The 13,774-nt window shown below is 39.8% G+C and overlaps 1 protein-coding gene across 4 annotated transcripts in view; it reads right to left on the bottom strand.

Moving 5' to 3' along the window:
* Positions 1-682: 682 nt before the first annotated feature.
* DYDC2 (DPY30 domain containing 2) overlaps positions 683-13,774 on the bottom strand; it is an 80,258-nt gene continuing 67,166 nt past the window's right edge. The window contains exons 1-6 of one of the 4 annotated variants that reach the window (XR_008529737.1): positions 8,947-9,003; positions 5,130-5,211; positions 4,272-4,405; positions 3,682-3,836; positions 3,225-3,326; positions 683-1,185 (exon numbers count right to left, since the gene is read on the bottom strand). Coding sequence is in view for 1 of the 4 variants with exons in the window: in XM_054580438.1 (XP_054436413.1) it covers positions 1,045-1,185; positions 3,225-3,326; positions 3,682-3,836; positions 5,130-5,211 (480 nt within the window). In the remaining 3 variants the exon portion in view is untranslated. Of the gene's footprint in view, positions 1,186-3,224; positions 3,327-3,681; positions 3,837-4,271; positions 4,406-5,129; positions 5,212-8,946; positions 9,004-13,774 lie in introns of those variants that run through there. The other 3 variants (XR_008529738.1, XR_008529739.1, XM_054580438.1) reach the window with 3 other exon arrangements.

Raw genomic sequence — 13,774 nt, 5'->3', positions numbered from 1 at the left:
AAGCTGCTCATTAGACATGATCTATGTTTTCTGACTTATGTTTTACTAATATCATCCTAGCTTTGAAGAGTTATGAGGATAGACTGGAGAAGGTCAAGGGCAGGAGAGAGACCAGTTAACAGGCTATTATAATAACCTAGGCAAAAGATAATTATAGCTTGGGCATTCTAGTGGGTGACTTCTGGTTTTATTTTAAATGGAAAGCCAATAGACCAGATGTAGGGTGACCAAAAAAAAAAAGAGTAGAATAAGGTATGAAATCAAGTGTTTTGACCTGAGCAAATAGAAGGGAGAGATACTGGTTCAGGGAGCATATCAGGGATTCCGTTTGGATAAGTTAAGTTTTGAGATGTCCATTGGCCATCGAAGCAGATGTCAAACAGGCAGTCAATTTAAGAAAATCTTGGTTAAAGATATAAATCTGAAGTCATTAGCATATAGATGATTTTTGAATGAATACAGGTAAAAAATAATTTTTTAAAATGTTCAAATACTTGAGTTTTGTTGACACTGGAGCTATTTCAAAATATGTGTTGTCAGTGACACTGTGCACCCTAGGGCAGGTGTAACACTCAGCGGGGCTGACTGCAAAGTTTAGTAAAGCGAAGACATGATCACATGACATACCTGTGTTTTCACTGCCTAGTCTCCTCCCCCCAAAATAAATAACACAGGAAGAAAATTTTACCAGTTTTGGTTACTTATTTTAAATCATTATTATGAGTTTATTTTATTCTATAAGCAGTTCAAATTTCTACATGATTAAGGAATTTTCATGGCTATCAGAACAGAACTTGAGCTGGATAGTCCGTACAGATACCTCCTTCCACAGCCTCTCAAATCTTGGTTTAATCCACACAGTTACCATCTTTAGGTAAGAGCTCTTCTAGATGACTATGTTTTTGGCTTGCATCTTTGAGAGAAGCATCATTATAATTACCCACCTTCGGATAAACTAAGAAGGAGATTTGGAGTCAAGATACATTTCAGGAGCACTTCACGTTGAGAAGCCTAGTAATTTACTTCTTGTGGAGTTTTGACATGCTAGTGAGTCTGGCCAGATGAGTCAGAAGAAGGAATCTGTTGAGGCATCCCTGGAATCATATTAGAGGTACCAGGCAGGCATTCCTGCTTCAAAGGCTCCTTTTCAAGGAATACTGTGTTCTCCTGCATGAATATGGTCTTCTTTGTGGAACCAGCCACAGACATCAGTGGTTAAAAAGAAAAGAAAAAAAAAGCAAAAAAGTCACAAGCTGAGAATAAAACACACTTAGTATCGCAAGAACAAAATATTGCCATTTTTATACTCGAGACTAAGAACAAAATGGAAACAGACTTGCTCTAGCAAAGCACAAAACAAAACTTGGAAATGGAGATATGGAGGAAGTTCAGGGTGAGGATTTAAACTCAAGAATGGAAGCCATTTTCTCTCTCTTGGCCATGGGCTTGGAAGGGAGGTAGAAGAGCCATGAAAAAGGGATGATGTAGCAGCCACGAGGCTCTCTTTCTCTCTTGTGTGTGCACATGCGCGCACTTTGCTCTTGGCCATGTGGGGAGTAGTGGTGAGGGAAGAGACATGCTGTCTGTAGCAAGGGATTTTTGCCCTGCAGCTTGGAAGGGAGAAGTAAGCAAGCAGCTATGTAGTTTACAGTGAAGAAGTAGGCTATGCAGCCTGGAATAACAAGAAAGGAGAGGCTGCTGCTGCTGTGATCATGCCTGCTCTAGCTAATTCCAGAGTGGCAAAGTATTTCCTTGCAAGATCCTGTCCTGCTACACCTGGATTTTACCCGGACTTTTAAGACCTGTGCCTTTCCTGAGTTTCACCATGATCCACAATAACATGGCACATGCTTTTCTGGACAATTATATGAAGGCTGATGGCAACATATTCCAGATCCTACACAGATAAGGACACAGGAAACTTTGGGGGATGTTTTTGGCTAGTAGCCTGGGGGGAGCATGGGAAGTGCTGGGTCTTATGGGAAAGAAGGGTTCCAAGCTGAAGTACTCTAAGCTCTCCCAGGGTTGGAATGCTGTAAATAAACCACTGGGTCATTCACCAAGGCGCCATATGGATGGGCCCCAGTTTGCTCGGTAGTAAGACTACTGTGTAACAATAGTATAAAATCATCTTTGTTTGATTTATTTATGAAACATCCAGACTTTTAAAAAATGTATTAATTGTTTATGAAGAAAGCTGACCATATTTGTATAAATGTAAATAATCTTAATACTTTTATGTTTTCATCAAAGTGGGCATTGAAAACTAGCAAAAGCTGGTTAATTGTATAAGACTGCATTAAAGTTTTTAATGCATGGATGTAGTGATAGTTATAAAGATGTCAGATATCAAGCCCAGTCAATCAATTTCCTATCTGGGTATCATGTACTTTGTAGAAACACAGAATGACACATTTTTCAGAAGATTGTGGCAAAAGTTACAGAGATGAAAGATATGCTTATCAGATGAATGAATACTCAGTTATTTCCAATTATCCTAAGTTATTAACTTATGACCACTATTACAGCATCACAGAACTACCATCTGTGGCTTGAAACATAAATAGCATATAATATTTACTTAAGTAAATAGTATAGGATAAATAAAATAATATACCTGTAGTATATAATGATAACTATATTTGGTTTCTGAAAAACACTGAATAATTTGCCCTGGCTGATGTGGCTCAATGGACTGAGTGCCAACCTGCAAATGGAAAGGTCACCAGTTGGACTCACAGTCAGGGTACAGGCCTGGGTTGCAAGCCAGGTCCCCAGCTGGGGGCATGCGAGAGGCAACTGATGGATGTTTCTCTTGTATATTGATGGCCCTTTCCCTCTTTTCCCCTCCCTTTCCTTCTCTCTAAAAATAAATAAAATCTTTAAAAATCTTGAATAATTTTTGAAAAGGGCTCAAAGAATCTTATATAAAAATATATTTATTCCAAGTGGCATATTAGATTTTTTTAAAATATGATTTTTTAAAACGAGTTACATCTAACCTATTTCCTGATATCTAAAATGAAACTGCCTTTAAACAATTTCTTTTTTCATTGACTATGATCTTAATGACATATAAACACAGAAGAAATGGAGGCTAATGGGGGCCTCAACACACTTTGCCCTGTGACCAGGATGACTGTGGATTTCCTGGTGTCCACCACTGGGATATATGTACCCAATGCTGAGTTCCTCCTCCCTACCTGGTGTCACATTTCACACACCTGTTGAATCTGATACTCTTCTTGCTTCAGCATTTCTGTCATTTTGGTTTCCTTGAGGCTATTATCATATTCCTCCTTCAACTGGATCTTCTCCTGACTATTCTGGGATAAAGTTACAGAGTTGAATCAGATTAGCCCCTGGGAAGTACACACAAAGAGGCCCTTTCTCCCTGGGACTGGACTCAGGCCCTTCAGGTGTTCTGAGTCTGCTCCTGTAATGAGCTTCAGACTGTTACTGGCCCCAAACCCACCAACTCCATCACTCCTGTGAGTTGGATTCCTTCTTCGGCCCCACCTAGACTCCTGGTGCTTCTTGGCTATCTGGGCCTAAGTCACCCCTCACAAGCTGAATAAACAGAAAAACTCCACAGGCCAGCTCCAGAATTCTGCCTTGGATTTCAGATTACTCTAGGAAAGCTGGAAAGCCCTCCCCAAGCTGACCCGTGCACATACACACCTCTTCTTTTGCTTCAGTGATTTTCCTGTAATGATAAAGCCAGTGAGCCAAGTACTCTATGGGGTCACTGGGCCGAACCTTCGCCACCTCTGCCAGTGCCTGGGCAAGGCAATTTCCAAAGCATCTCTTCAGGTAGTCAGTTTCCATCTTGTGGGCTTGGGACACATCAAAAGAGTCATATTAATTTACAAATCTAATTTGATTTTAAAAATAGAAACATTCTAACCAATTGATGGGGGAACTCAAGAGTTGGAAAATTTTAGTTTTAGGTAGTAGTCAATAAGTTTAGTAGTTGATGCATGTAAAAAGCTATTGTTTCAGAAACTGAAGGTAAGGCCCACCCCGACTCCAGTAGACCATGAGCAATTCAACTTTTGTGCTAAAGAAGAAGCCATAAGCAATCAAAATGGTATCTGAGCTGTCTCTCCAGGGAGAGACAACCTGATGTCCAGAACACAGATAAAGAAAATCATCCAGGACACAGGACACTGATAGAAAATCACTAGTCAACAGATGAAAGGATGTTAGGGAAATTGTTGGACTGCAGCTTTTACCTGATTAACCTCTTTCCTGAATTCCAAAGTCCTTACCTTCACTTTTTTTCCACTTGAATTCCAAATCCCTTATCTACACTTTTTTTTCCTTATAGAAAGCTGTCTTGAAAGGGAGTGTAAGATGGTCTGTTGGGGTACATAACCCACCGTCTTCTCAGATTGCCGGCCATCTGAATAAAGCATCCATAAAGATTTGATCCCTGTCTCTGCTTATTGGTTCTGATAGTGACAGGCAACATGAACAGTGACTTTTCCAGTTTCAAAATTAGGATTCATATCAGGATTAATATGAGATATTTCTGGATTCCACCTTTCTCCAAGAATCAATAAATACATACATGCTGATAGCTCTTATATTCAAGTGGATTTTTTCTTAAGAATACTAATTCAGACAATAGGTCCTGGAGGTGTTCAGACATGATAAGAGTTTGGTATATTGGTGGTTAAGTGTAGCTAAGGCCTCCACTTACTCATGTATTTCTATCTTTGAGTGGAGAAGAAATAACTGAGCAGACATGGGGCCCAAAAGGGGCTCTGAGTATCCAGCAAGCTGTGCTATTGTCAGGTTGGAAGCAATAGTCATCTAAGACATAGATAAGACAGGCTTACTTATTTCATAAGGTAATACTGAGAAGCCTTAGGGATGGGAGGGAGGGAAAATGCCAGTCATTGTAGTTACTGCTGGTCAGGGGCTCTGCCAGGACTTAACACAATATTCCACACCATATTTTTTTAAGTAAGAAGCTATTTTAGGTTGAGAGGTTGAGTTGATGGCTCTGGATTCACTATTAATGAGATTTCAAGAGCTGGAAGAAGTATAGCCTGAGTTAGACCACAGACAGGAGTGGTACTATAGTGCAGGAGTATGAACACAGACTCTGGTATCAGACAGACCCAGTTCTAGTCCTATTCTTCCATTTATTAGATGTGTGGTCTTCAGCAAGTCACCAGTCTCTGCGAGCCTTGGTTTTCTCATCTGTAAAACAAAATAACAAGGATATGTGCTTCTTAACTGTGAGGATTAAAGGAGATAATAAATACATATAAAGCATTAAGCCTGGCATATAGTGTTTAATAAATATTTGCTATTACAGTGGAAGATTGTGATATGAAATGGCCTAGCCCCTGGCCTATTCCTGACTAATTCTGTATTTCTAAAGTTTATGTATTTTAACTCCAAAAGAGTTAATAATAAAGTGACTAATAAAGACTTAGATCCAGTCTTAACATTTTCTGGAGGCTCTATGCAGTTTAAGGGAGGAAAGATAAATAGATACACAGACATGAATGTAGAAAAAATATATATCTCATAGCTCTTACCCCTGCAAAGGCTGAGAAGCAAAACCACCTTAGTAGCAATGAGCACACTGAGCATTCAGAATTTGTGTTTAAGGAGCTGCCACTACTTAAAAGGAATCAGACAGAGTTCCTTGGAGAAATGGCTAATTCTGAGGTTGAGGTAGGAAAAGTCCAGTAAGCCTGTAACATTTTGTTGTCCCAGAAAGAAAATGTTGAAAAATAAAATGGTTGAGGACGCAGGAGCCAGCTTGAAGGGGCTGATAATGGCCAAATATGGGGCAATTTAATCATCAAAATACATAATGACTGTAATGGATTATAACTGAGTAAAACAAGAATCCATGAGTCCATATAAAAATAAATGAGTGAGTGGGAGAGATGGCAAGTAGAATGCCAACTAATAATGGAATTTTTAAACAAATCACCATTTCATACCCATCATAGTATAACTCAAGCCAGAATCATCAATGAATACTAAAACTCAGTGAATATTTGATAAAGCATAGGATATTTTTATAGTCTCGAAGTTCCTCCCCACAAATTATATTAAGTCCGAAAGGAAATACAGAATCTTGACATGATAAAACCTGGCCAACATGATCTTCACCAAGTGATCAAAGTAAACATCACCAAGAGAGACAGTGAGATCACATGTCTTCTGATGTGACACACTTCTTAGTGGGACATAATACATTTCTGTGGATTCCTGTCCCAAGTGCAAAACTTGAATCTGATTTGAGGAATCAAAGAAAGCCCAACTGAGAGACAGTCTATAACTGATTTGAACTCTTAAAAATGCCAAGGTTGTGAAAGGCAAAAAAAAAAAAAAAAAAAAAAAAAAAAGATGAGGAACCATTCCAGATCAAAGGAATCTAAAGAGGCCTAACTACATGCAATACAAGATCCTAGATTGGATCTAGACCAGAAAAAAATTTCTACAAAGGATATTGTTAGGAAAATTGGATAAATCAAATGTGAATTGTAGATTATAAAATAGAATTGTATCAAGGTGAAATTCCTGGTTTTGGTAATTGAAATATGAGTAAGAAAATATCCTCGTTCTTAGGAAATACACAGTGTGGTAGGGCAGAATAAGGGCTCCCAAAGATGTCCAAATCCTAAAACCTGGAACCTATGAAATACGTTACTTTATATGGCAAGGATTTTGCAGATGTGATTAAAGATTTTGATTTGGGGGGATTATCTGGATTATCCAGGGAGGCACAATGTAATCACAGGTTTTTATAAAAGGGACACTGTAAGGTCAGACAGAGGAGATGTGATGATGGAAGCAGAGGGAAAAAACGTCATGTGACTCAGAACCATGAGCCAAGGAATGTGGGTAGCCTCTGAAAGCAGGAAAAGGCAAGGAAATGGACTCTTTTCTAGAGCCTCCAAAAGGAATCAGCCCTGCCAACAGTTTTTTTTAGCCCTGCAAGACTCATTTTGGATTTCTGACTTCAAAAAAACTGTAAAAGGATAAATGTGTGTTTGAAACCAGTGAGTTTGGGGTATTTAGAATGAGCCACCTCAAGATATGCCTCTGTGATATGAGGATTGTTTTGAGCTAAAGGCAACTAAGATCCTCAGTCTCAAGAGAAACTTCTGGGCCCTCCCTACAGCTACTTAGAAGAATTAGAAGTAGAGGCTTTACCCATAGTAAGAGGTTGTCAGAGATAACCTTTTTGACCTATGCCTAGGGCAGGGAAAACTTCTAAATACCGAACATCTGCTCTTCTTAGTGTCCTGCGATGACCTACTTCTCTGAAGTCCCAAGGTGATCTTTAGCTCAGAATGTCATACTTTATTTTCCCTTTCTGTCTTTGAACCTCTCGTGTATGTGGGGTCTCTGACTCTCTCATGTATGCAGAGTTCCCATACATATGTATGAAATTAAATTTGGTCACTTATTTTGTTAATCTGCTTCATGTCTAATTATTAGACTAGCTGAAAGAAACTTGAGGGTGAAGTTTTTTTCTCTCCACAGGGGTAGTGGTGGAGGGTGGGAACGGGGGTGTAGGTTTTCTCCTCCTGCCAGTCTGTGGCCCACCTGAATCAATGCACCAGGATAAACTATCTTGTACTCCCCTTCTACTCAAAGGTGGTCCATGATCAGCAGCACTGAATCAAATGGGAGCTTGTTGAAATGAAGATTTTCAGGCCCCACCCCAGGCATACAGACAGCCTACATTATGACAAAATCCCTAGGTTACTCAAAGTTATAAATCTCCTTTGTTATCACTGTAGAACTGTCCTCCTCAGAGCCTAGAATCACCAATTTTGCATTCCCAAGAAGTCTCCACTCTCAGTTCTTGGTGGTAATGGTGGGGGGCGAGAGTTGGGGGGGAAGTTACCACACTGTGTAGTGTGTGGCGAACCCTTTCTGAACAAAACACCTGCTCCAAATTGCACACTTTTAATAATGGTCTCAATGAAATATTGTTGACCTTACAGTTACCAAGACTTGCTGCAAAGACAGCTGAGCCACAATACCAGAACCACAATGTGAGGCTTGGAGAGGGAGGGGGCAAAGGGATGCTTTTACAGCTCACTCCACACCAACTCAGGACACACTCACCAATGGGGTGGAGCTATTTTGGAGGTATTTTCCCAGAGGCCCTGGGAAGGTCTGCTTATCTGGTACTCCATGTTCATGGCCTTGCACTCAGTAAAGCAGGTCAATAAGCATGGAGAGTGTCTTTGTTCATACTCTATTCACAGTGCTAGACACACAGTAGATGCTCAGTAAATATTTCTTGACTTAATGAGCCAGGGCTCTAATGAATGTGAGCCCAAGCAGGAACACGTACTCCTTTCCACCTGTCAGTGCTCACTCTGGTACTTATCTAAGCCAAAGTTTGCTGAGGCTTCTGCCCAGCAGTGCCCTGTACGTGAATTAAAACAGAACATGCAAAATTCTAGCAGAATATTGTGTACAAAACTAAGTCAGGGAAGACTGCAATGGCTCTGTCCTGGCTGGGGTTGGATAGCTTCCCAGAGATGAGGGCACCTACGCTGGTTCTGAAAGGAACCAAAACAGAGATTATTAGCAAGTGCAAAGGTGCGAAGTCATGAAAATACAGAACCATGGAGCCTGAATTGATTGTCTCTTCTGGCCAGGTTCATCTGGGGCGGGGCTGCTTCCATATGCAGCCCTTTGAAGTTCCTCTCCAAGAGCTAGCTGCCCCTTTCTCTCTCCCGGTGCGTGCTCACCTACCCTGCCCTATCATCCCTCTTTCCGGCAGCTCCCTCCCGACAGTCTCTAAGTTGCAAGTCTCTGCTGGACTCTCACGCCCCCTTCTCCTGGGCGCGCGTTCTCTTCTTCCGCGCTCCGGGCTCATCCACCCGCTTGCCACCTCCTCCCTACTGCGCTTTTTCCTTCTCCCTCCACCGCCCCGCGCGCTCCGCTCACCCGCCGTTCCGCCGATTCCTGTTTGCGCAGTGACCCCTACGCACTCCAAGGGCGCTCGCTCGTTGCCTAGCGACCAGAGGCTACTGGGCCGGCGAGGGTATGCGCGTGCGCCTTCCGTGTGCGCATTAAGGGCGCACGCGCAATTTAGGATACTCTTTCCTAGTGCCTTCGTAGTGTACCGGGGCAGAGGTGGTTTGGACCGTTGGACCTGGGTGTGGTGTAGGGCTCCAGCGAGGCACAGGCTCCCTGAGCCCAGCGAGCGTTAGTTCATCAACGTGGGCTCGGTAGGCGCATCTGGGGAGACCTACTTCCTTTTCCGCAGTGATTGTGGCGCCCGGCCCAGTGGAGAGCTGGGGAGGCCGGGATGCTTTGGTGGACCCGGGAAGGGAAAGGAGCCCAAGTGCCCCTAATCGAGGGTTGCAAGGTGAAATACTGGACGTCCAGTTAAACTTACGTTTCGGAGACATAAGGAATAACTTTTTAGTACAAGTATAGTATAATAAATATTATTTGTTGTTTATCTGAAATTCAAAATTTAGCTGGGCAGTCTTTTTATTTGCTAACTCTGGTAATCATATTGGAACCCCCTCCATTCCCACTCAGCTGACCACTTTCTACCAGGCTTGGGATAAGGGACCGCTTTCTGTTTCTCCTAACAACTTCACCAGGTTTCAGGCAGCTGGTTCTGTGGGAAGGGGATTTCCCATACAAAAAATAACATTCCCTAAAACAATTTTCATGGTGCCAACAATTAGAACTACTTAGATGAAATGGACAGATTCCTAGAAACATACAATATTCCAAAACTAAATCAGGAAGGGTGAGAGAATCTGAACAGATCGTATCTAGTGAGATTGAAGCAGTAATTAAAAAAACACATCAAAGAAAAGCCCAGAGCCAGATGGCTTCACAGGTGAATTTTACCAGAAACATTTCAAGAAGAATTAACACCTCTCCTTCTCAAACTAGTGCAAAAAAATTCAAGAGAAGGGAAGGCTCCCAAGCTCATATTAAGAATCCAGCATTATCCTCATTCCAAAATCAGATAAAGATACTACAGAAAAAGAAAATTATAGACCAATATCCCTGATGAATATAGATGCTAAAATCCTCAACAAAATATTAGCAAACGAAATGCCATGATACATCAAAAAGATAATACACCAATATCAAGTGGGATTTATTCTGGGACTGCAAGGTTGGTACAACATTTGCAAATCAGTAAATGTGATATACACCATATAGAGAAAATGAAGGATAAAAACCACATGATCATACCAACAGAGGCAGAACAAGCACTTGTTAAAATCTAGCACCGATTTATGATAAAAACTCTCAGCAAAGTGGGAATAGAGGCACCATACTTAACCATAACAATGGCCATATATGACAAATCCACTGCCAGCATCATACTCAACATGCAAAAATTATAAGCATTCCCTCCTAATGTTCGGGAACAAGAGAGGGATGTCTGCTTTCCCTCTCTTATTCAAAGTAGCAGTGGAAGCCCTAGCCACAGCAATCAAATAAGAAGAAGTAAAAGACATCCAAATGGGAAAGAAAGAAGTAGAACTGAAGGAAGAAGTAGAACTGTCATTATTTGCAGATGACATGATAACTGTATATAGAGGATGGTAAATATTCCACCAAGAAACTGCTAGAATTGATAAATGAAGTTAGTGAAGTAGCAGGATACAAAAGTAATATCCAGAAATCAGCTGCATTTTTATATGCCAATTATGAACTATCAGAAAGAGAAATTAAGAAAATACCACTCACAGCTGCTTCAAAAAGAATAAAATCCCTAGGAATAAATTTAATCAAGATGTAGAAAGCCTGTACTTGGAAAATTGTAAGACTGAAGGAAGAAACTGAGGAAGATACACATAACTACTGCATTCATGAATAAGAAGAATTAACATCATTAAAATATCCATACTACCCAAAGCAATCTATATATTCAATGCAATTCCTATCAAGTTACCAATGATATATTTCATAGAACTAGAAGATATATTTCAAAAAATTTATATGGAACCACAAAAGACCCCAAATAACAACAGCAACCCTGAGAAAGAAGAACAAAGTTGGAAGAATAACACTACCTAATATCAAAGTATACCATAAGACTATAGTAATCAAAACAGCATGATACTGTCATAAAACCAGACACATATATCAATGGAACAGAATAGAATCCAGAGTCTATTAATTTATAGTCAATTAATATTTGACAGAGGAAGCAAGCACATACAATGGGCTGAAGATAGGTTAATCAATAAATGGCGCTGGGTAATTTGGACAAATATGTGCATAAAAATGAAAGTAGACCACCTTCTTATGCCACACACAAGAATAAACTTAAAATGGATTAAGGACTTAAATGTCAGACTTGAAACCATAAATGTCCTAGAAGAAACCATAGGCAGTAAAATCTCGGGCATTGCTTGTAGCAATATTTTTTTCTGATATAGCTCCTCAGGTAAGGGAAACAAAAGAAAAAATAAACAAATGGGACTACATCATACTAAAAAGTTTTTGCTCAACAAAGGAAACTATCAACAAACTAAAAAGACAATCCACAGAATGGGAGAATATATTTGCCAATACATCTGATAAGGGGTTAATAGCTGAAATTTATAAAGAACTTAGAAAACTCAACACAACCAATCCAATTAAAAAAGATGGGCAAAGGACCTAAATAGACACTTCTCCAAAGAGGACATACAGATGGCCAATAGATATATGATAAGACGTTCAATGCCACTATCAGAGAAATGCAAATTAAAACCATAGTGAGATATTACCTTACACCTGTTGGAATAGCTATCATCAATATATCAACAAACAAGTGCTGGCAAGGATGTGGAGAAAGGGGACCACTCTTGCACTGTTGGTGGGAATGCAGACTGGTGCAGCCACTATGGAAAGCAGTATGGAATGACCTCAAAAAGTTAAAAATGGAACTGCCTTATGACTCAGCAATTCCACTTCTGGGAATTTATCTGAAATTCAAAACGCAAAACACTAATTCAAAAGAATATAAGCACCCCTATGTTCAAGGCAGCGTTATTTACAATAGTCAAGATTTGGAAGCAACCCCAGCGTCCATCAGTAGATGAGTGGATAAAACAACTATGGTACATTTACAAAACGGACTGCTAACTGGCCATAAAAAAAGAAGACATTTTTACCCTTAACAACAGCATGGATGGACCTGGGGAACATTATGCTAAGTGAAATAAGCCAGTCATAAGGACAAATACCATATGATTTCACTCTTATGTGGAATTGAATGAACAAACTGAAGTGACCATCAAAATAGAGATAGACTTATAAATAGAGAGCAGGCTGACAGCTCTGGTAGGGGACTTAAGGAGTGGAGGGATCAGGCAAAAAAGAAAAAGGACTTCATGGACGCAGATGACAGTGTGGTTATTGAAGGGATATAAAATGCAGCATAGGGGAGGGTGGTGGGTGGAGGGGGAAGAGGGTATAAGGGGGATAAATGGTAATGAAAAAAATACAATAAAAAATAAAACAACTTTCATGGGATGTGTATTGTTGTGATTTCATGGACTGGGAACACATCAAGCAAAGTAGTAAGCCTCAGGTGGGTTCTCCCATAACACAATGCACTCATTGATCTAAAACTGACCCTCAGTGTGGCCCTACTCTTAGGCCAGAAGTTTCTCTTTTAGGGACCATGATTCCCTTCCCATGTATTATCTCTTTGGAGATGCAGTAAGAATCTGTATCCTTTAAAAAAAAAATCTTACTCTCCTTCAGATATCGAGATGTCAATGTAGTTATTTTTGTCTTTAGAATATATCCCATTGAAAAAGGACAGTGAAGATACAGTGCTCCAAACTTAGGTGTAATAATTATTTTCTCTGTGTAGTTAAGACAATACCACTGGATAAATAATCAGGTTCATTTGCAGCAGATTTGAGTTTCACTTTTTATGACTCCATTTGCCAACAAACACATACATATTCCTTTTCCCACTGCTGTTGCTAATACAAAAGATGGCATGGTGTATGCAATTTCTGCACCTTGCTTTACTTTTTTTCAATTCACAGTATGTTCTAGAGATCGCTACCTATTTTAGAGATCATCCTCATTTCCTTTTATATCTGTACCGTCATCCATTATGTTGCTGTATCTCATCAATCCCTTAATGATGAACATTTGGATGGGATTCCAGTTGGGGTATTTTAAGTACTGGTGCAAAATAACCACGTGCATATTTGACTTCATATTTTTGTAATATAGGATTCCAAAAGTGAGATCGAATGGTCAAAGGGTAAATACACGTGTAATTTTCTAGATATTGTCAAATTCCTCTCCACAGGGGTTACACCATTTTGTAGTCTCACCACTGTAGTATGAAAGAGAGCAGTATTGGGGTTTATGGATGAATCTCAAGATGTTATTTTTTTTTAAATTAAGTGTAGTTGTAACACAGTATTATATTAATTCCAGTTGTATGATGTAGTAATTCAATGTGATGACCACACTAAGTCTGGTAACCATCTGTTATGGTGCAAAGTTATCACAATATTATTGGTTAAGTTCCCTTTACCTTTTTTCATCTATTCCCCTACTCCCTTCTGGCAGCCATCAGTTTTATCTCTGATTGTGTGAGTCTGTTTGTTCTGATTTTTAGATTTGACATATAAGTTAAGCCATATGGTATTTGTCTTTGTTTAACTTATTTCACTTATCATAATACCCTCTAATCATTGCTGTAAAAATTTTTGCAAAATGTCAAGTGCATTTGTCCAGAGATAGGTCTTGACTCACTGGCATTCTGCCCCCTAGAATT

This window comes from Pteronotus mesoamericanus, unplaced genomic scaffold, assembly GCF_021234165.1.
Source record: "Pteronotus mesoamericanus isolate MK-2021 breed Mesoamerican mustached bat unplaced genomic scaffold, CSHL_Meso_final contig_59, whole genome shotgun sequence".
NCBI lineage: Eukaryota > Metazoa > Chordata > Mammalia > Chiroptera > Mormoopidae > Pteronotus > Pteronotus mesoamericanus.
The sequence above is the reverse complement of the archived record's forward strand: the minus strand, read 5'-3'. Positions and strand labels throughout refer to the sequence as shown.